General features: G+C 43.8%; 1 protein-coding gene across 1 annotated transcript in view; it reads left to right on the top strand.

Annotated features, from left to right (window-relative positions):
• LOC106597376 (cadherin-7) overlaps window positions 1–24,642 on the top strand; it is a 135,137-nt gene that overhangs the window by 48,095 nt on the left and 62,400 nt on the right. The window contains exon 3 of the mRNA XM_014188578.2: window positions 19,703–19,997. Within this exon, the coding sequence (XP_014044053.1) occupies window positions 19,703–19,997 (295 nt within the window). The remainder of the gene's footprint in view (window positions 1–19,702; window positions 19,998–24,642) is intronic.

Below are 24,642 nucleotides of genomic sequence, written 5' to 3' on the forward strand. Positions count from 1 at the left end.
TGTTAAAAGTGCTGTAGGTCTTATTTATTTTGAAAGCATATTGAAGTTAAAAGCAATAGGATTTGAAGCAATAGCTTACCCGCTGTGGTCAACTATTTCAGCACCGTTTTGCGCTGCTCTGAGACAAGCATGGGAACTGGTCTTGATAAATCAATTAGTTTTTTATTTTCACTGAATCCCCTTTTGGGTATAGGTTAGACTACAATTATACAATTAGGGTGTAGAAATGTTATGCTCTGAGTAGCCTACTCCCGACCGTCAGGTTGTACAGCGCCATATTTTCTCTTCCATCCTAACAGAAACCCTGAGGGTTTCGTTTTTCTTGAAATAGAAACACCATAATAGTAATCAAATTAATTAAGCAACATTTCTTAAAATCAATCCCACATACTATGTTCTTACAAAAAATGGTTTTCAATTCTCTAGTACAGGCAATATTGAAGGCTATCAAATGTTTCTCAAAGATGCCCTCTGATGGTCAAAATAGCACTAACTAGCATTGATGGTAGCAATGGCTGACAATTAAATAACGTGCCATAGAATTCTGCGGCCGCCCACAAGGTGTTGTCTGTCCTCGGTTGCAACACTCACTACCAAGTTCCAAACTGCCTCCTGTGTGGCTCAGTTGGTAGAGCATGGTGTTTGCAATGCCAGGATTGTGGGTTTGATCCCCACGGGGCACCAGTACGGAAAAAATGTATGAAATGCATGCATTCACTACTGTAAGTCGCTCTGGATAAGAGCGTCTGCTAAATGACTAAAATGTAAATGTAAGCAACGTCAGCACAATGCCTGTTTGTCGGGAGCTTCATGAAATGGGTTTCCATGGCCGAGCAGCTGCACACAAGCCTAAGATCACCATGCGCAATTCCAAGTGTTGGCTGGAGGGGTGTAAAGCTTGCCACTGCTGGATTTCGGAGCAGTGGAATCACGCTTCCCCATTTGGCAGTCCAACAGACAAATCTGGGTTTGGCAGATGCCAAGAGAACGCTACCTCCCCGAATGCATAGTGCCAACTCTAAAGTTTGGTGGAGGAGGAGTAATGGTCTGGGGCTTTTTTTCATGGCTAGGCCCATTACTTCCAGTGAAGGGAAATCTTAACTCTACAGCATAAAATGACATTCTACACAGTTCTGTTCTTCCAACTTTGTGGCAACAGTTTGGGGAAGGCCCTTTCCTGTTTCAGCATGACAATGCCCCCATGCACAAAGCGAGGTCCCATACAGAAATGGTTTGTCGATTAGTGTGGAAGATCTTGACTGGCCTGCACAGAGCCCTGACCTCAACCCCATCGAATACCTTTGGGAGGAATTGGAATGCCGACTGCGGGCCAGGCCTAATCGCCCAACATCAATGCCCAACCTCACTTATGCTCCTGTGGCTGAATGGAAGCAAGTCCCCGCAACAATGTTCCAACATTTAGTGGACATCCTTTCCAGAAGAGTGGAGGCTGGTATAGCAGCAAAGGGGACCAAATCCATACCAATGTCCACGATTTTGGAATGAGACGTTTGACGAGCAGGTGTCCACATACACGACTAGTCTAGCTGTTATTCTGCCCTGCATAAAAATGAACAGAGTGCACTGACAAACTCTCTTGTTAAATTAATTTGGGAGATAGACTTTTCAATTGGTCATGTCTCTGTTTCCTATGAGTTTGAGAGATTGTAACTCAAGTTGACCAAGATATTGTCGAAAATGTAATTTATTGTGAACTTCCCCTTTTAACTTTCTGAACAGGACTTCCACCAGTGGGAATAACAATATTAGGACTAATGTTGGAGCAGTTTGAAGATGTTTCCAAAGAAAGATGGGACACAGGCTTTGTTTTTGTGATGGGAATGAGTTTATATGTAACATATTAGTCATTTACATATCGCAATCATTGCTTGTAAAACCTGTTACGTGAGTTACTTTCAAAGTAATCTGTATTCTATCCCTGTCTGCCTGACCTGGGACACAAAGAAGCAAACAGAACTTTCCACAAAATAACGTCATACTTCCTTAGCTAGTGTGCTAACCATTACCCTACCATAAGGTTGCTGTAGACAATAACTTCTTTACCTCTCCCATGAGAGTAAGGGTAGCACGTTACCGTAGTTACCCTTAGTGTAATAGCACTGTTATTACTACAGTTACAAATTGTTGTTGCATATTACTTTAGTAAATACTTTGCAAATACATAGTAAAGTTCAGCCATTTTTTGGGGGGTTTGAAGAATAAGTTGTGCTTTTCCAAATTTTTTCAAACAACGTGCTATATAATAAAGGGGGATGATTGAGTCTAAGTATTGAATAAGGGCCGCCACCTGTATGGGGGTCTGTCAGCTCTCTGTCTCAGCCGCTGTAATTGAATTTGCCTAAGCAAAATCCCATGCACCGTCTGGGAGGGAGGCCTGCCAAACTCGCCCGACAACATGCCCATCACTCAGGATATGGCATGCATTTCGACGCCCCTGATTTGTTAGGAGGGTTTATGTGCTGGCGAACAGGGATGCTCATTGGGCGGGGAAACAGCCAGCAGTCAGAGACTGGTAATTGATGTGTGCTGACAGGCGATACAGCGCCACAACACATTCCTTAATCGGGTGACATTTGCGGCAGGGATGGTTGAGATTTAGGGTTTGTTGTGGCGGGGAAGGTTGCGATGTCGGGTTAGCCGCGATACAGGAAGTGAGACAGATGAACACTAAATCAGTGTGTCTGAAACGAGCTGGGTTTGTAATCTCACTGGTGTAATTGGTGTTCGCCACATGCCAGTGGACAAATGAGCAGGCTCGTAATAGCCTGGTTCAATTGTCTCCCTTTATCTCTGTTGCAATATGCTGCGTTTGATAGACGTGAACATACACACACACACACACACACACACACACACACACACACACACACACACACACACACACACACACACACAGATATAGACACACATGAACACACAGACAGACAGACAGACACACACACCATAGGTATGTACAACCGCCAAAGGGTAAAAATAGCCATCACCCTGAGATGGTCATCTTTGGGCCATTTGAGGACGCTGGGTAGTTTACAGCAGGGTTGAGGTCAATTCAGGTTTTCCATTCTGTCAATTCAGGTTTTCCATTCTGTCAATTCAAGAAATGAATTAAAATTCAATCAAATAGCCACTTAATTACAATGTCATTATGTTAATTTGGTCTGTTGAAATAATGTGGAAACATTAGTTGCCTAAACTCTTTTTTTTGGTCCGGTGTGATGTTTCTCCACATTGGTATGTTTGTGTCTAGATATACATTTGTACAATCGTTCTGTAGTCTGAAATCTGTTGTTTGTTGTTTACATTCTCTGTGGCAGATATAAAGCAAATAACTTCTGTCGCCATGCTTGTGTTTACCTACATTTAATACTAACCCATATTGTTTTCTTTGAGCCACCGAAAACTTGCATTTGGTATACGTTTCTAGTCATCCTTTCTGGTGGGCCTTCTTCTAAGCAGATGTTAGTTATTGTCCTCAGATGTGACATTGTGACACGGTACTCTAGCGCGTCTGTCCTGTGGAATGGTAGGAGATGACTACAAGAGATCTCAAAGACAGGGTTTAACCCACTAGACTTGGAAGAATGACAGCCATGAGCCTGGTTCTACTCTGTGTGGTTTTAGATATTTTCTGACATGACCTGATCATCCTAAAGGGATAGATCCTGAACTAGGGCAGTTGCGGTGACCGGATTACCACCACATCGGTAGTCATGAGTCAGGGGACCCACTGAGTCATGGTAATCTCCTGTAGGCCTACATGAATGAAGCTGATGCGTTGGTAGTACCCAGCTCGCTAACGGCCATCAGGTTGCTAATGCATGGCCTTGTACTAATCGCTCTATTGTCCCTCTGATCACTCTAATCACTCTAAACATGATTGAATTTGAATAATTCTGAGGATAAATGGTGATGTCTGAAATGGACTCAGGGATTTCCCAGCCTGGACACAATATGCACAAATACATTTGGGACTCGTTTCAGGAAACTAGGCATATGCTGCACTACTTCACAGGAGAACTATTTGAACGTAAACTTTTTTTTTTTTTTATCAAAATATATATATTTTTCTCCAGAAATGTCTTCTGGAACATGTGACCTTTCATGTGCCTTAATAACAATCTTGTATGACATCTGTAAATACAAATAGAATTGTTAAATTTCATGCCTAGTTGGTTTAGCCACAGAAAAAGCCAGCAACCTTCCCGCGAGCCATGATTTGCTGGACATGCCAAGAGATGAGTCCGCCATGTAGCATGCCTCTGTCTATAATATGAGCTGGTCAATATTTGTAGGTAATCCTTTCTAGCGCTGCTTTCTTTGAAAGATTTCAGATAGTAGAACTGCATAAGCGTTGCTCTCCACTTTCTGGAGGACCGAGTTTTGAAATCAGTGAAATTAGATTATGATAGCTAAGGAGATGGAGAAAATTCTGCCGTTTGATTGCAAATATGTAGACTGAGTCGAAACGACAACACACAGAAGGCTGTTGTAAAACACCTGTCTCCGGATTACATTTTCAAACTAAGGGCAACCATGGCATCTGTGACAGACATGGAGAAGCACCTATCCATGTATACGTGTAAGAGAGTCTAGCTAGCTACATTTTCAGATTTTCTAATTTGGTCATAAGTCGTTTAATTTCAAGTTAAAGTGTACTGTTAGCTAGCTAGCTAACATCAGCTGGCTGGCCAGCTAGCTAACATTATGTGTATGATCTGTGTTAGCTAGCTAACATTGAACCTGGTTGGTTAGCTACCTGCAGATTCATGCAGGGTAGTAACGTTATGAGTTGGGATTATGGTTCATTGTTTAGCTAGCTAGCTACATGTCTAAACAAAAGACTCCGCTATGCAAGTACTGTAACTATTTCTCTTAGAATGTTCATGATATCACTGCGACAACTATAGATAGACGTAGCTGGTTAACTTGCTCTGGCTATCTACTTCGATTTCAGAGCACTCTTGTCTGAGTGTGCCAAAGCGCAGAATAACTGACTAATCTACGAACACTCAACACCTGTTGAATATGGCCGGCGTCAGTAAATGTCTGCAAAAAAAGCTTCATTAAATTGTTACCAGCAGCACAGTTACAGTCACCAACTCTCTGGATAACATAAAAACAGCCTAACCAGCTCTGCTGGTGAGTGTGTGTCTCATTTGTGTCTGGAAGTAGCTAGCAAGTTAGCCAACATTAGCCAATTACCTTGGGTGCTTGACTGCTGTTAGGTCAGAACACTCGGATCGACCCTACTTTTCGGCCAGAGCGTCGAGTGTGCGCCCTGAATGTTCCGAGAGCAAATCGCTCTAAATTAAAAAATGTCCAATCTTAAAAAGCTTATTTTTAAGCTTTTTTATGAACGCCCAGAGCACACTCTGGATCAAGCAGTGTGCCCGGGAGGAGATGGATTCCTGGTCTCTGGATACAGAAGCCTGCCGGGGAAGCACGAGAGGCAGCCCCCCCAAAAAAATTGGGGGGCACACGGGTAGATTGGCGGAGTCAGGGTTGAGACCTGAGCCAACTCCCCGTGCTTATCATGGTGAGCATGTGCCTGCTCCTTGCATTCTCCCTCCAGTGCGCCTCCACGGCCCAGTATACTCTGCGCCAGCTCTGCGCACCCGGTCTCCAGTGCGTCTCCCCAGTCCGGTGAGACCTGTTCCAGCTCCACGAAAGAAGCCTCCAGTGATGATCCATGGCCCGGAGCCTGTAGGGATAATCCATGGAAAGAAGCCTGTAGGGATGATCTATGGTCCGAAGCCTCCAGTGATGATCCATGGCACGAAGCCTCCAGTGATGATCCATGGCCCGGAGCCTGTAGGGATGATCCATGGCACGGAGCCTGCAGCGACGCTCCCCAGTCCAGAACCTACAGCGACGCTCCCCAGTCCGGAGCCTCCAGCGACGCTCCCCAGCCCGGAGCCTCCAGCGACGCTCCCCAGTCCGGAGCCTCCAGCGACCTCCACAGACGGCCTGCAGCCGGAACCTCCAGCGGCGGCCTGCAGCCCGGAAAAAGGGGGAGGCTTGCAAGCCAAAGAACACCATCCCAGCCGTGAAGCACGGGGGTGACAGCATCATGTTTTGGGGGTGCTTTGCTGCAGGAGGGACTGGTGCACTTCACAAATAGATAGCATCATGAGGCTGGAAAATGATGTGGATATATTGAAGCAACATCTCAAGACAGGAAGTTAAAGCTTGGTCGTAAATGGGTCTTCCAAATGGACAATGACCCCAAGCATACTTCCAAAGTTGTGGCAAAATGGCTTAAGGACAACAAAGTCAAGGTATTGGAGTGGCCATCACTAAGCCCTGACCTCAATTCAATACTATAGAACATTTTTGGGCAGAACTGAAAAAGTGTGTGCGAGCAAGGAGGCCTATAAACTTGACTCAGTTACACCAGCTCTGTCAGGAGGAATGGGCCAAAATTCAACTTATTGTGGGAAGCTTGTGGAAGGCTACCGAAAATGTTTGACCCAAGTTAAACAATTTAAAGGCAATACTACCAAATACTAATTGAGTGTATGTTAACTTCTGACCCACTGGGAATGTGATGAAAGAAATAAAAGCTGAAATAAATCATTCTCTCTACTATTATTCTGACATTTCACATTCTAAAAATGAAGTGGTGATCCTAACTGACCTAAGACAGGGAATTTTTACTAGGATTAAATGTCAGGAATCGTGAAAAACTGAGTTTAAATGTTTTTGGCTAAGGTGTATGTAAACTTCCGACTTCAACTGTATGTGTGAAATGCCTAGCGTTCGTCGTTGATCTCGGTCGGCACCAAGCCTTCTTGGAAAGGGTTTGGTTGGGATCTCCTGTGGGTGTAAGGCTCTGATTGTCCACAAGAGGTCACAACGTCCTTCATAGTTGTCTAGTCTCCATGGGTTTTAATTCCTCAGAATAGCTACTTAGCTGTACCAGTGATTGCCTGAGAGGAGAGTTTTCTCCTTTCTCCACCTCATGTGTCAGAGTTTGAACCACTTTATATATGCAACTGTAGGCTGGTGATGTCCTGGTCTGATAGGTGAGTTTATTTTCTTCCCCTCGTGTTCAAAGTTCCAACCATTTCACATTTAGCGACCGCTCCACACTTTTCTGGTATAATGTTAATTTCGTTAACAAGGCTTTTTATGCACTCTGGTGACGTTTGTGTCCGTCTGACACACTCTTCTGACCTCACTCGGGGGCATGGCTACTTAATTTGCAAAATATATGATTAGACTCCTTAAATCACACTCCTATCTTAACAAAAATACTTTCATCACTGTTCATGTCCTATGCACAACGTATTGGATGGAAACTTGACACATAAAGGGGGTTTCCTTTCAGTAATTACGGTATTACATCCATACAGTTTTTAATGACATCACAAAATGAAAAACAATATGACATTAGTTTTCTACACCTCCCCACTGACTGTTCCACACATTCTTTATGATAGAATTATTGTTCCATTATCCACTTTTTGGAAGTTAGAGTTTTGGGTGGGCAAAAATCTCTGGAGACAAAGTGACATTCCTTTAGCCAATACTGGAGGGTAGAGAGAGTGTCAAAACCCCCACACCAATCCCCTCCTCCCCTCATTTCAAATTTTGTGTCAAAACAGATTGAGCATGTCGGTAGAGAGCAGGGGAGGGGCCGTGTGGTACAGTAGCAGGCAGAGAGAGAGAGAGAGAGAGAGAGAGAGAGAGAGAGAGAGAGAGAGAGCAAGAACTATTAACTCGCACTGGTAGACTAACTAATTGCTAGTTTTCATCTCATCTGATTACATAGTACATGTCTTGAATGCATCAAACCGAGAGAAGCTAGTTAACCTCTCTAGGGTCGGCGGGACGAAATCGTCCCACCTACTCAACAGCCAGTTGAATCCCGTGGCGCGTTAATCAAATACCTTAGAAATGCTATTACTTCAATTTCTCAAACATATGACTATTTTACACCATTTTAAAGTCAAGACTCTCGTTAATCTAACCACACTGTCCGATTTCAAAAAGGCTTTACAACGAAAGCAAAACATTAGATTATGTCAGCAGACTACCCAGCCAGAAATAATCAGACACCCATTTTTCAAGCTAGCATATAATGTCACATAAACCCAAACCACAGCTAAATGCAGCACTAACCTTTGATGATCTTCATCAGATGACAACCCTAGGACATTATTTTATACAATACATGCATGTTTTGTTCAATCAAGTTCATATTTATATCAAAAAACAGCTTTTTACATTAGCATGTGACGTTCAGAACTAGCATACTTCCGGTGAATTTACTAAATGACTCACGATAAACGTTCACAAAAAACATAACAATTATTTTAAGAATTATAGATACAGAACTCCTCTATGCACTCGCTATGTCCGATTTTAAAATAGCTTTTCGGTGAAAGCACATTTTGCAATATTCTCAGTAGATAGCCCGGCATCACAGGGCTAGCTATTTAGACACCCACCAAGTTTAGCACTCACCAAAATCAGATTTACTATAAGAAAAATGTTATTACCTTTGCTGTCTTCGTCAGAATGCACTCCCAGGACTTCTACTTCAATAACAAATGTTGGTTTGGTTCAAAATAATCCATACTTATATCCAAATATCCTCTGTTTTGTTCGTGCGTTCAAGACACTATCCGAATGGTAAAGAAGGGTGACGCGCACGACGCATTTCGTGACAGAAAATTTCTAAATATTCCATTACCGTACTTCGAAGCATGTCAACCGCTGTTTAAAATCAATTTTTATGCAATTTTTCTCATAAAAAAGCGATAATATTCTGACCGGGAAAGCGTGTTTAGGTTCAAAGACTAAAGAAAATAAAACATGGGGTCGACTCGTGCACGCGCCTCAGCCCATTGTCCTCTGATAGAGCACTTGCCAAAAGCTCTAATGTTTTTCAGCCAGTGGCTGGAATTACATCATTCAGCTTTTTCCCGCCTTCTGAGAGCCTATGGGAGCTGTAGGAAGTGTCACGTTACAGCAAAGATCCTCAGTCTTCAATAAACAGAGTCAAGAAGCTCAAGGAATGGTCAGAGAGGGAATTCCTGTACAGAATCTTCTCAGGTTTTTGCCTGCCATATGAGTTCTGTTATACTCACAGACACCATTCAAACAGTTTTAGAAACATTAGGGTGTTTTCTATCCAAAGCCAATAATTATATGCATATTCTACTTTCTGGGCAGTAGTAATAATCAGATTAAATCGGGTACGTTTTTTATATGGCCGTGTAAATACTGCCCCCTACCCCCAACAGGTTAAGCTAGCTAGCCAGCTAGGCTAATTGAGGCTAGCCTTCATAACGTTACTGTGCTTCTCCCCGTCCTACAGATACAAATAACAACTCAAATAACAACTCTATTCAGATTATTGTCATTTCACTTTTAATTCTGTCATTTTAATTCCATCTTCCATTGATTAGGTATCTCCTAACTTGCTTGCCACACAAGCAGAGCAGCAATGCCATTTTCTCTCTTTCTCTGCAGGATGTGCTAGGAACGGAGCGCATGTCTTTTTTTTGCCACTTTTTCCAAATCATAAATATAGAGTGGCATCATGCAGCCCATGTGTTTTGATTTCTAACACGTTGTGAGGTTTGTAGGCCTATCACAATTAAGACATTGTGAGGTTTGTAGGCCAATCACAACTAAAGTTGCCAATTAACTTTAAATTAAGAATAGAGGACCTGAAATTCTCACTTTAATGCCTTTCACAGAATAGCCACTCCAACACACCTAACACATGGATTGCTTTGCAATTGTTTGAGAACAATATCCTTTCTATTATATTAAGCTATGCCTTGTTAAAAGTTAATTTGTCGAATTTCTTTCCTTCTTAATGCGTTTGAGGCAATCAGTTGTGTTGTGACATGGTAGGGGTGGTATACAGAAGATAGCCCTATTTGGAAAACCAGTCCATATTATGGCAAGAACAGCTCAAATAAGCAAAGAGAATTGACAGTCCATCAATACTTTAAGACATGAATGTCTGTCAATCGGGAAAATGTCAAGAACTTTTAAAGTTTTCTTCAAGTGCAGTCGCAAAAACCATGAGGTGCTATGATGAGACTGGCTCTCATGAGAACCGCCACAGGAATGGAAGACCCAGAGTTACATCTACTGCAGTGGATAAGTTCATTAAAGTTACCAGCCTTAGAAATTTCAGCCCAAATAAATGCTTCACAGAGTTCAAGTAACAGACACATCTCAACATCAACTGTTCAGAGGAGACTGTGCGAATCAGGTCTTCATGGTCGAATTGCTGCAAAGAAACCACTACTAAAGGACACCTATAAGAAGAAGAGACTTGCTTGGGCCAAGAAACACGAGCAATGGACATTAGATTGGTGGAAATTTGTCCAAATTGGAGATTTCATCTCACAAAGACTGCCGTGTCTTTGTGAGACGCGGTGTGGGTGAACGGATGATCTCCGCATGTGTATTGGAGGAGGAGGTGTTATGGTGTGGGGGTGCTTTGCTGGTGACACTGTCTGTGATTTATTTAGAATTCAAGGCACACCTAACCAGCATGGCTACCACAGCATTCTGCAGTGAAACGCCATCCCATCTGGTTGGGGCTTAATAGGACTATCATTTGTTTTTCAAACAGAACAATGACCCAAAACACACCTCCAGGCTGTGTAAGGACTATTTGACCAAGAAGGAGAGTGATGGAGTGCTGCATCAGATGACCTGGCCTACACAATCCCCCGACCTCAACCAAATTGAGATGGTTTGGGTTGAGTCGGACCGCAGAGTGAAGGAAAAGCAGCCAACAAGTGCTCAGCATATGTGGGAACTCCTTCAGACTGTTGGAAAAGCATTCCAGGTGAAACTGGTTGAGGGAATACCAAGAGTGTGTAAAGCTGTCATCAAGGCAAAGGGTGGCTATTTGAAGAATCTCAAATATAAAATATATTTTGATTTGTTTAACACTTTTATGGTTACTACATGATTCCATATCTGTTATTTCATAGTTTTGATGTCTTCACTATTATTCTACAATGTAGAAAATAGTAAAAAATAAATAAAAACCCTTGAATGAGTAGGTGTGTCCAAACTTTAGACCGGTAGTGTACTATATATGGGTTGTATGCGTGGAAGCCCGGTGATGCTAAATCTGTTTATGTTAATTAACGGTCAAGTACCGTGAGACCGGCAGTCATTTACATGACAGTTACCGGTTGAGTAAAATTTCCTGACCGCCACAGCCCTATCCTAAATTGAGGACCGAAATATTCTACATGGATAGATTCTGAACTGAGGACCAGCGCTCCCGATTGGCATAGTGCCGATAAGGCACTGCATCTCAGTGCAAGAGGCGTCACTACAGTCCCTGGTTCGAATCTAGGCTGTATCACTTCCGGCCATGATTGGGAGTCCCATAGGGCGGCACACAATTGGCCTAGCATTGTCCAGGTTTGGCCAGGGTAGGCCGTCAATGTAAATAAGAATTTGTTCTTAACTGACTTGCCTGGTTAAATAAAGGTTAAATAAAATTAAAAAAAATGCATAGATCTTGAACTAAAGACCGGAGCATTCTAAATGGATAGATCCTGAACTGAGGAACAGAGCATCCTAAAGGGACAGATCGAACTGAAGAACAGAGCATCCTAAATGGATAGATCCTCAACTGAGGAACAGAGCATCCTAAAGGGATAGATCCTCAACTGAGGAACAGAGCATCCTAAATGGATAGATCCTGAACTGAGGAACAGAGCATCCTAAATGGATAGATCTGGAACAGAGCATCCTAAAGGGATAGATCCTGAACTGAGGAACAGAGCATCCTAAATGGATAGATCCTGAACTGAGGAACAGAGCATCCTAAAGGGATAGATCCTGGAACAGAGCATCCTAAATGGATAGATCTGGAACAGAGCATCCTAAATGGATAGATCTGGAACAGAGCATCCTAAATGGATAGATCTGGAACAGAGCATCCTAAATGGATAGATCCGGAACAGAGCATCCTGAATGGATAGATCCGGAACTGAGGAACTGAGCATCCTAAATGGATAGATCCTCAACTGAGGAACTGAGCATCCTAAATGGATAGATCCTGAACTGAGGAACAGAGCATCCTAAATGGATAGATCCGGAACAGAGCATCCTGAATGGATAGATCCGGAACAGAGCATCCTGTAAGGGATAGATCCGGAACAGAGCATCCTGTAAGGGATTGATCCGGAACTGAGGAACTGAGCATCCTAAATGGATTGATCCGGAACAGAGCATCCTGAATGGATAGATCCGGAACTGAGGAACAGAGCATCCTGAATGGATAGATCCGGAACAGAGCATCCTATAGGGATAGATCCTCAACTGAGATACATTTGTAACTCAGTGAACCTGTACTTTATCAAGAGAAAGAAGCTGTACACAATATCAACACATGACAGCTCCTGTATGTTCCTTACCAGAAATGTACATGTTTCAAAACATGTTGGAAATACAATAACACATTTTATTGTAATTACGCAGAACAATTTGTCTGGAGAGCATGTATTTGTATTCCAAACATATTGGAAGCATTATTATTAAGTCATTTCACATGCCATGGAACATGTTAGAATTTCAAACAGAATGTGTTAATTCCCAGTAGGGTTGACTACTGAAAAAAGATGATGACTTATCATGAGAGGCTGAATATCTGGCCTAATTTTGAGTACTTATTTACATGATTTAAAAAAAAAAAATCTGAGGGTGGTGTGCTATGTTTTCTTAAGTCGTGGTCTGCATAATTTTCTTTCTATGGTCATTTTTTTAATATATTTTTTCACATCAGTTGGGAAAAACACCACTCAAATATCAGAAGTGTTCATTCCCTGTTTTTGTTTGCACAACTATTGCCCTTGTTGTTATTTGAGGAATCTGAAGGTACAGTATCTACATGTTAGGGACAATGACTACTACCTATTTTGGCAGCATCCAAAGCATTCTTCAGTTTCAAATGTTTTATTGATATTCTACTGCACTAACTGCAATGTGGCCTTGACGGAATTGATCACCTCACCTATTCAGAAATCTCAAAACATTTGAACAACTTTGAACAAATAACCCAAAAGCCGAAAACTAAAGCAAACTAAAGCATAAACAGTTCAACGTTTAAATTCAGCAGCAGCCAGACTTGACACTTTGGGCCAAAGTGTGTCACTACAATGCCGTGCATGCAATTTAAGCAGCTACGGGCAGTCACTTAGAAAAGACAATTGAGCTATGCCATGGAGACTGTCTTTTTATTGGGGCTGCAAGCCTTTGCCTGTAGAGAGTAAGGCGGATATGGACTTCTTTGTTTTTCTCCTTGGTTCAATACTGTATACACAGACTGAGCAGAACACAGAACAAAACACAACCCTGTCCCCCAAACACTCTCTCTCTCCTCTCTCTCTCTCTCTCTCTCCTCTCTCTCTCCTCTCTCTCTCTCTCTCTCCTCTATCTCTCCTCTCTCTCTCTCCTCTCTCTCTCCTCTCTCTCTCTCTCTCTCTCTCCTCTCTCTCTCTCCTCTCTCTCTCTCTCTCTCGCTCTCTCGTGCTCTCGCTCTCGCTCTCTCTCCGCTCTTTCTCCCTCCACTCACCACTCTCCTGAGTCTAGAGGGTTAGATTGAAGACCTGAAAAGTAGGATGGTTTCAATAGAAGGGGAGAAAAAGCTATGGGCCTGGTTTGTGCCCCCCCCCACCCCCCCCAGAGACCGCGTTAAATAAGGCTTCTCAGACAGAGAAAAAAAATATTTCTCTATGTGAAACAGAGGGAGAGAAAGAGAGGGGGTTGATGGGTAGAGAGGGAAAGAAAGATAATGTAAAGGGAGTCGGGAGGGAGAAGGGCAACAGAGATTTCCTGTTTGATATCGTATAGAAGCCTTTTTTTATTCTCCAGACAAATATAAGAAGGAAGGATTGTCTTAACGTTATTTTATGCAAATAAACCCAAAGGTACCCATAGGTCTATGATTTTAGGTTTTTACGTAAAGCACTTTTATTAATAGCATTGATTTATTATAAATCTCAGTAATCCCCAATGTGATATGAAAAACACTTTGTGGACTTTGGAACAACTCCCTCACACAGGATGTTAGATTTGAAATAGATTTGATGACCAAAATTAGCATTTTAACTTGAAATGCTGTGACTAATATTTGAATGAATCCCATGGAAATAAAGAGCGAAGTTTGAACACAGGCTAAATATTGAGCTGTGAAAATCAATCTTGATAAACCAACTCTAATAAATAAGAAATGACGGAAAAACCTAATTTTCTTAAAACAGATCTCCGAAAACTAGGGAACCTGGAGTGGTGCCTGAGAAATGGAAAGCGTGTTGTATGTTGATGTATTGCGTTTAACAAGAGATCCTCGACCAGGGCTGGCAATTGGTATTCATGTGTTCCAGAAATGATCTGATTGTGAAAAAGACTGAGGTGTGCATAGTAAAAGAACAGAAGAACTCGACATAATCTCAACACACAATTCCCAGCTGTTTTATTGTATGTATTTTTCTACCAAATCAAAACAATTTCAACATGATCTATTCTACATTAGTTAAATGGTATGTATTTCTTAATAAATGGTTTCGAATTTCCTTATTCCGTGGAGTTTGGACTGAGACAGATCCCTTGGTAAGGTAATGTCATGGCTTTTTGTAGGCAGTCGAGGAGTTTGAACTAGATGTCAAAATAAATCCTATTTTCACTAAAGCAATGATTTTGGCCGATATTATGACTAAATGTACTACATTTTCTGGAATACTATCCTAGATTGTTTGGAGTGTTTGTTTGTTAGAGAAGAAAGAGAAAATCAGGACAGAAGAAAAAGGATATCAAAGTGAAACAGTTCTCTAAAGACACAGGAGACAATAATACAAGAAACAACACTTCTGTAGCTTGTCAACTATGTGTCTGTCTATCCCTGTTCTCTCCTCTCTGCACAGGCCATACAAACGCTTCACACCGCGTGGCCGCTGCCACTCTAACCTGGTGGTCCCAGCGCGCACGACCCACGTGGAGTTCCAGGTCTCCGGCAGCCTCTGGAACTGCCGGTCTGCAGCCAACAAGGCTGAGTTCATCTCAGCCTATGCTACCCTCCAGTCCCTAGACTTCCTGGCGCTGACGGAAACATGGATTACCACAGATAACACTGCTACTCCTACTGCTCTCTCTTCGTCTGCCCACGTGTTCTCGCATACCCCTAGAGCATCGAGCCAGCGGGGTGGTGGCACTGGAATCCTCATCTCTCCCAAGTGGACATTCTCTCTTTCTCCCCTGACCCATCTGTCTATCTCCTCATTTGAATTGCATGCTGTCACAGTTACCAGACCTTTCAAGCTTAACATCCTTATCATTTATCGCCCTCCAGGTTCCCTTGGAGAGTTCATTAATGAGCTTGACGCCTTGATAAGTTCCTTTCCTGAGGATGGCTCACCTCTCACAGTTCTGGGTGACTTTAACCTCCCCACGTCTACCTTTGACTCATTCCTCTCTGCCTCCTTCTTTCCACTCCTCTCCTCTTTTGACCTCACCCTCTCACCTTCCCCCCCTACTCACAAGGCAGGCAATACGCTTGACCTCATCTTTACTAGATGCTGTTCTTCCACTAATCTCATTGCAACTCCCCTCCAAATCTCCGACCACTACCTTGTATCCTTTTCCCTCTTGCTCTCATCCAACACTTCTCACTCTGCCCCTACTCGGATGGTATTGCGCCGTCCCAACCTTCGCTCTCTCTCTCCCGCTACTCTCTCCTCTTCCATCCTATCATCTCTTCCCTCTGCTCAAACCTTCTCCAACCTATCTCCTGATTCTGCCTCCTCAACCCTCCTCTCCTCCCTTTCTGCATCCTTTGATTTTCTCTGTCCCCTATCCTCCAGGCCGGCTCGGTCCTCCCCTCCTGCTCCGTGGCTCGACGACTCACTATGAGCTCACAGAACAAGGCTCCGGGCAGCCGAGCGGAAATGGAGGAAAACTCGCCTCCCCTGCGGACCTGGCATCCTTTCACTCACTCCTCTCTACATTCTCCTCTTCTGTCTCTGCTGCTAAAGCCACTTTCTACCACTCTAAATTCCAAGCATCTGCCTCTAACCCTAGGAAGCTCTTTGCTACCTTCTCCTCCCTCCTGAATCCTCCTCCCCCTCCCCCCTCCTCCCTCTCTGCGGATGACTTCGTCAACCATTTTGAAAAGAAGGTTGACGATATCCGATCCTCGTTTGCTAAGTCAAACGACACCGCTGGTCCTGCTCACACTGCCCTACCCTGTGCTTTGACCTCTTTCTCCCCTCTCTCTCCAGATGAAATCTCGCGTCTTGTGACGGCCGGCCGCCCAACAACCTGCCCACTTGACCCTATCCCCTCCTCTCTTCTCCAGACCATTTCCGGAGACCTTCTCCCCTTCCTCACCTCGCTCATCAACTCATCCTTGACCGCTGGCTACGTCCCTTCCGTCTTCAAGAGAGCGAGAGTTGCACCCCTTCTGAAAAAACCTACACTCGATCCCTCCGATGTCAACAACTACAGACCAGTATCCCTTCTTTCTTTTCTCTCCAAAACTCTTGAACGTGCCGTCCTTGGCCAGCTCTCCTGCTATCTCTCTCAGAATGACCTTCTTGATCCTAATCAGTCAGGTTTCAAGACTGGGCATTCAACTGAGACTGCTCTTCTCTGTGTCACGGAGGCTCTGCACACTGCTAAAGCTAACTCTCTCTCCTCTGCTCTCATCCTTCTAGACCTATCTGCTGCCTTTGATACTGTGAACCATCAGATCCTCCTCTCCACCCTCTCCGAGTTGGGCATCTCCAGCGCGGCCCACGCTTGGATTGCGTCCTACCTGACAGGTCGCTCCTACCAGGTGGCGTGGCGAGAATCTGTCTCCGCACCATGCGCTCTCACCACTGGTGTCCCCCAGGGCTCTGTTCTAGGCCCTCTCCTATTCTCGCTATACACCAAGTCACTTGGCTCTGTCATATCCTCACATGGTCTCTCCTATCATTGCTATGCAGACGACACACAATTAATCTTCTCCTTTCCCCCTTCTGATAACCAGGCGGCGAATCGCATCTCTGCATGTCTGTCAGACATATCAGTGTGGATGACGGATCACCAGCTCAAGCTGAACCTCGGCAACACGGAGCTGCTCTTCCTCCCGGGGAAGGACTGCCCGTTCCATGATCTCGCCATCACGGTTGACAACTCCCTTGTGTCCTCCTCCCAGAGTGCTAAGAACCTTGGCGTGATCCTGGACAACACCCTGTCGTTCTCCACTAACATCAAGGCGGTGACCCGATCCTGTAGGTTCATGCTCTACAACATTCACAGAGTACGACCCTGCCTCACACAGGAAGCGGCGCAGGTCCTAATCCAGGCACTTGTCATCTCCCGTCTGGATTACTGCAACTCGCTGTTGGCTGGGCTCCCTGCCTGTGCCATTAAACCCCTACAACTCATCCAGAACGCCGCAGCCCGTCTGGTGTTCAACCTTCCCAAGTTCTCTCACGTCACCCCGCTCCTCCGCTCTCTCCACTGGCTTCCAGTTGAAGCTCGCATCCGCTACAAGACCATGGTGATTGCCTACGGAGCTGTGAAGGGAACGGCACCTCCATACCTTCAGGCTCTGATCAGGCCCTACACCCAAACAAGGGCACTGCGTTCATCCACCACTGGCCTGCTGGCCCCCCTACCTCTGAGGAAGCACAGTTCCCGCTCAGCCCAGTCAAAACTGTTCGCTGCCCTGGCACCCCAATGGTGGAACAAGCTCCCTCACGACGCCAGGACAGCGGAGTCAATCACCACCTTCCGGAGACACCTGAAACCCCACCTCTTTAAGGAATACCTAGGATAGGATAAAGTAATCCTACTAACCCCCCCCCCTTAAAAGATTTAGATGCACTATTGTAAAGTGGTTGTTCCACTGGATATCATAAGGTGAATGCACCATTTTGTAAGTCGCTCTGGATAAGAGCGTCTGCTAAATGACTTAAATGTAATGTAATGTAATGTTATTCAGTTCTATAATTATTTTGAAGAATCCATTTGACACTGTACCAGTCAAAAGTTTGGACACACCTACTCATTCAAGGGTTATTCTTTATTTTTTGTTTATTCTACATTGTAGAGTAATAGTGAAGACATTAAAACTATGAAATAACACATATGGAATCATGCAGTAACCCAAAAATGTTTAAACAAATATTTTAGATTTTAGATTCTTCACATAGCCACCCTTTGCCTTCATGACAGCTTTGCACACTCTTGGCATTCTCTCAACCAGCTTCATAAGGTAGTCACCTGGAATGTATTTCAATTAACATGTGTGCCTTGTTAAAAGTTCATTTGTGGAATATCTTTCCTTCTTAATGCGTTTGAGCCAGTCAGTTGTGTTGGGACAAGGTAGAGGTGGTATACAGAAGATAGCCCTATTTGGTAAATGACCAAGTCCATATTATGGCAAGAACAGCTCAAATAAGCAAAGACAAACGACAGTCCATCATTACTTTAAGACATGAAGTTCAGTCAATTGTGTAAATGTCAAGAACTTTTAACGTTTCTTCAAGTGCAGTCGCAAAAACCATCAAGTGCTATGATGAAACTGGCTCTCATGAGGACCGCCACAGGAAAGGAAGACCCAGAGTTACCTCTGCTGCAGAGGATAAGTTCATTAGAGTTAACTGCACCTCAGATTGCAGCCCAAATAAATACTTCACAGAGTTCAAGTAACAGACACATCTCAACATCAACTGTTCAGAGGAGACTGCGTGAATCAGGCCTTCATGGTCAAATTGCTGCAAAGAAACCACTACTAAAAGACACCAATAAGAAAAAGAGACTTGCTTGGGCCAAGAAACACGAGCAATGGACATTAAACTGGTGGAAATTTGTCCTTTGGTCTGATGAGTCCAAATTGGAGATTTTGGTTCCAACCGCCGTGTCTTTGTGAGACGCAGAGTAGGTGAACGGATGATCTCCGCATGTATGGTTCCCACCGTGAAGCATGAAGGAGGAAGTGTGATGGTGTGGGGGTGCTTTGCTGGTGAAACTGTCTGTGATTTATTTAGAATTCAAAGCACACTTAACCAGCATGGCTACTGCAGAATTCTGCAGTGAAACCCCATCCCATCTGGTTTGCGCTTAGTAGGACAATCATTTGTTTTTCAACAGGACAATGACCCAACACACCTCCAGGCTGTGTAAGGGCTATGTGACCAAGAAGGAGAGTGATAGAGTGCTGCATCAGATGACCTGGCCTCCACAATCACCCGACCTCAACCTAATTGAGATGGTTTGGGATGAGTTGGACCACAGAATGAAGGAAAAGCAGCCAACAAGTGCTCAGCATTCCAGGTGACGCTGGTTGAGGGAATGCCAAGACTGTGCAAAGCTGTCATCAAGGCAAAGGGTGGCTACTTTCAAGAATCTCAAATCTAAAATATATTTTGATTTGTTTAACACTTTTTTGGTTACTACGTGATTCCATATCTGTTATTTCATAGTTTTGATGTCTTCACTATTATTCTACAATGTAGAAAACAGTAAAAAAAATTAAGAAAATCCCTTGAATGAGTAGGTGTGTCAACTTTTGACTGGTACTGTATATAGAGAAACTTAATATTGACACTGATTCCATTTTGAGGTGTCATTAATCTCATGTTTCCATAATTCCTAAGTAGTTTTATATTGTATTATAACCTCTGCTCTTCCCCTGTAGCTGCACTCGGACGTGGACAAGGGTGAAGGGCAGGTGAAGTACGTACTCAATGGAGAGGGAGCTACCTCCATCTTCACCATCGACGAGAACACGGGTGACATCCACGCCACCAAGCGTCTGGACCGCGAGGAGCAGGCTTACTACACGCTCCGGGCTCAGGCCAGGCACCGCCACACTAACCTGCCCGTGGAGCCAGAGTCTGAGTTCGTCATCAAGGTCCAGGATATTAATGACAATGAGCCCAAGTTCCTGGATGGACCCTACTCAGCCAGGGTCCCCGAGATGGCCCCAGTGGGTGAGTGACATTAAGTGAAATCATCAACCCAGCGTGCAAAACATGTCAATCAAATCATATCAACCACGTTATTTCAACCACGTCATGTCAGCCACGTCATGTCAGCCACGTCATGTCAATGACGTTATATCAACCACGTCATTTCAACCACATGTCAACCTGTTTTGCCTGCTGGAAAGGCCTATAGCGTGGTGCAGAACATTGATAGGGGGTGACAAGCAATAGGCATACACGGTAGTAGTATGGACACTGTAGGAGTATGAATACTGTTGTAATATGAATACTGTAGTAGTATGGACACTGTAGTAGTATGGACACTACAGTAGTATGGACACTACAGTAGTATGGACACTGTAATAATATGAAGACACTGTAGTAGTATGGACACTGTAGTAATGTGAAGACACTGTAGTAGTATGGACACTGTAGTAATGTGAAGACACTGTAGTAGTATGGACACTAGTAATATGAAGACACTGTAGTAGTATGGACACTGTAGTAGTATGGACACTGTAGTAGTATGAAGACACTGTAATAATATGAAGACACTGTAATAATATGAAGACACTGTAGTAGTATGAAGACAATGTATTAGTATGGACACTGTAGTAATGTGAAGACACTGTAGTAGTGTGGATACTGTAGTAGTATGGACACTGTAGTAGTATGGACACAGTAGTAGTATGGACACTGTAGTAATGTGAAGACACTGTATTAGTATGGACACTGTAGTAATATGGACACTGTAGTAGTATGGACACTAGTAATGTGAAGACAATGTAGTAGTGTGGATACTGTAGTAGTATGGACACTGTAATAGGATGAAGACACTGTAGTAGGATGAAGACAATGTAGTAGTATGAAGACAATGTATTAGTATGGACACTGTAGTAGTATGGACACTGTAGTAGTATGGACACTGTAGTAGTATGGACACTGTTGTAATGTGAAGACACTGTAGTAGTGTTGATACTGTATTAGTATGGACACTGTAGTAATGTGAAGACACTGTAGCCGTGTGGACACTGTAGAAGTATGGACACTGTATTAGTATGGACACTGTATTAGTATGGACAATGTTGTAGTATGGACACTGTAGTAATGTGAAGACACTGTAGCAGTATGGGCACTGTAGTAGTATGGACACTGTATTAGTATGGCCACTGTAGTAACATGAAGACACTGTAGTAGTATCAAGACACTGTAATAGTTTCAGGACACTGTAGTAGGATGAAGACGCTGTAGTAGTTTGGACACTATAGTAGTATGAAGACACTGTAGTAGTATGGACACTGTAGTAGTTTAGACACTATGGTAGTATGAAGACACTGTATTAGTATGTTCACTAGTAGTGTGGACACTGTAGTAGTATGGACACTGTAGTAGTATGGACGCTGTAGTACTATGGACACTGTAGTAGTATGGACAATGTAGTAGTATCGTCACTGTGGTAGTATGAAGACACTGTAGTAGTATAGACACTGTGGTAGGATGAAGTAACTGAAGTAGTATGGACACTGTAATATTATGGACTCTGTAGTATGAACACTGTAGTAGGATTAAGATGCTGTAGTAGGATGAAGACACTGTAGTAGTTTGGACACTATAGTTGTATGGACAGCGTAGTAGAATGAAGACAATATAATAGGATGAAAACACTATAGTAGTGTGGACACTGTAGTAGTATGGACACTGTAGTAGTATGGACACTGTAGTAGTATGGACACTGTGGTATTATGAAGACACTGTAGTATTATGGACACTGTAGTAGTATGGACACTGTGGTAGGATGAAGGCATTGGAGTGGTATGGACACTGTAATAGTATGGACACTGTAGTAGGATTAAGACACTGTAGTAGGATTAAGACACTGTAGTAGTATAGACACTGTTGTAGTATGAAGACGCTGTAGTAGTATGGACACTATAGTAGTGTGGACACTGTAGTAGTATGGATGCTGTAGTTGTATGGACACTTATTGTGTTTACATGCGCACTAATAATTGTGTTATTAAAGTGATTATGGCAGTATGCAGAGTATGCATTTGTAATATAAACACCTTAATCTTAATCGCCGTAAAGTCGTAAGGTCAAAATGGAAGTAAGCATACATCTGGTTTTCTGAGCAATCTTTCAAATTATTAGGACATGTAAGCAAACACCTTAAATGGCATTTCAGCAGTTTATTTGATCTGGGCATATGCTAGCACCATCTGAGCTAGCCTCCCTCTTTAGCGCGAGTGAAGTGAGTTTGGAACAACTGAATGTATGCGTCTTGGAAGTAGTTTTCACATACAAACTTTATACTGTATGTCCCAACTCATAACTAAATATGCTTCCCAAAAAATAACATGGTCGCTATGGTAGAATGTTTATTTTGATTGGTGATTTTCTGCATTCATCAGAGTGCCATCAGGTAGCCTGATCTCAGATGTGTCCATGGAAACAGGATTATTAGGGAAATTGTTCTTGTAAAGCATTTAAACGTTTTAATCTAACTATTATATCAATCTGACTATCTGCAAAAATCACATTATTGTGTGCATGTAACCGCCCTGTCGTATGGAGACTAGTATGGAGACTAGTATGGAGACTAGTATGGAGACTAGTATTGGAGGATGTTTTGTTTGACATTCTCAGTAGTTTTGTTTTTCAATTCCTGGCTTATAATATCTGGAGCAAATGTTTTGGCCGTTAGGCCATCGTCCTATAGGCACACCGCTTCGTGATAAGATGGAAAGCCAGCGAGGAACTGGGCAAGCTGCAGTATAATTGGCTCTTTTCTCTCTTGTGATTTTCATTGACAATGGACTGCTACCCAAATGGCACCCTATGCCCTATATTGTGCACTAATTCTGACCAAGGCCCATTAAATGTAGGGCTCTATTTAGAGAATAGGGTGCCATTAGTGTATCACACCATTGTCAATGAAAACGTCATGAGAAAAGAGCCGCTTATATCGTAGCTTGGACTGGTCCTCGCTGGCTTTTCATACGTCTTATCTAAAATCGTTAACACCAGATGGGAGATTAATGGAATTTATTAAGAGACAATGATTTGTTTAATCTGGTCATTAGAGGCCAGAGCTTGTTTGTGAGAAAGCCAACCTTTGTGACCAAAGACAAAATGGCTCTCAAGATCTCTCTTAAGCCAATTGGACAAACAAATTGGAGAAAGAAACCTGAAATCTGCCGTCTATAGTGTTTTATTTCGTACCTGTGGAAGAGTTACAGGGGAAAGGAGGGGGGGGTTGAATCAATTGGAAGCTGTGGATGATTAGGTGGCCATTATGGTATGAGGGCCAGATTGGGAATTTAGTCAGGACAATGGGGTTAACACCCCTACTCTTACGATAAATGCCATGGGATCTTTTTGACCACAGAGAGTCAGATCTGTTCTCCCATCAAGCAGCATCCGGTCTCCCATCCAGCTACATCCGGTCTCCCATCCAGCTACATCCGGTCTCCCATCCAACAGCATCCGGTCTCCCATCCAACAGCATCCGGTCTCCCATCCAGCAGCATCCGGTCTCCCATCCAACAGCATCCGGTCTCCCATCCAGCTACATCCGGTCTCCCATCCAGCTACATCCGGTCTCCCATCCAGCTACATCTGGTCTCCCATCCAGCAGCATCTGGTCTCCCATCCAGCAGCATCTGGTCTCCCATCCAGCAGCATCCGGTCTCCCATCCAACAGCATCCGGTCTCCCATCCAGCAGCATCCGGTCTCCCATCCAACAGCATCCGGTCTCCCATCCAGCTACATCCGGTCTCCCATCCAGCTACATCCGGTCTCCCATCCAGCTACATCTGGTCTCCCATCCAGCAGCATCTGGTCTCCCATCCAGCAGCATCCGGTCTCCCATCCAACAGCATCCGGTCTCCCATCCAACAGCATCCGGTCTCCCATCCAGCAGCATCCGGTCTCCCATCCAGCAGCATCCGGTCTCCCATCCAGCAGCATCCGGTCTCCCATCCAGCAGCATCCGGTCTCCCATCCAGCAGCATCCGGTCTCCCATCCAACAGCATCCGGTCTCCCATCCAGCAACATCCGGTCTCCCATCCAGCAGCATCCGGTCTCCCATCCAACAGCATCCGGTCTCCCATCCAGCTACATCCGGTCTCCCATCCAGCAGCATCCGGTCTCCCATCCAGCAGCATCCGGTCTCCCATCCAGCAGCATCCGGTCTCCCATCCAGCTACATCCGGTCTCCCATCCAGCAGCATCCGGTCTCCCATCCAACAGCATCCGGTCTCCCATCCAGCAGCATCTGGTCTCACATCCATTTTCATATCGTTCCTACTTTCGCTCCTTTTTATGAAATTACAAAATGAGTGAGAATTCCTGCTCCTTTAAAAATAAGAAAATATGCTGCTTGTGTAGCTGTGCTGTTCCTCAGTGCGACATATGTAAACATAATAAATGTTCTGGAACCTTCTCCACGGTTCTGCGCCATGACACCACATGGGAAGGTCCCCAAACGTCTTTATGGACTTTTTACAACCGAGAACATTTAACTATAATTTCTCTTTTGAGCCAAAGAGTCATAAATACTGCTTAAATGAGGGAACTGGCGGGTCCTATTACCGTAAAAAGTAATATATGTTTCCCCAAAATGTGAGAGCTTTAATGTTCTCTTTAAGT

Source organism: Salmo salar, chromosome ssa03, assembly GCF_905237065.1.
Source record: "Salmo salar chromosome ssa03, Ssal_v3.1, whole genome shotgun sequence".
Lineage (NCBI taxonomy): Eukaryota > Metazoa > Chordata > Actinopteri > Salmoniformes > Salmonidae > Salmo > Salmo salar.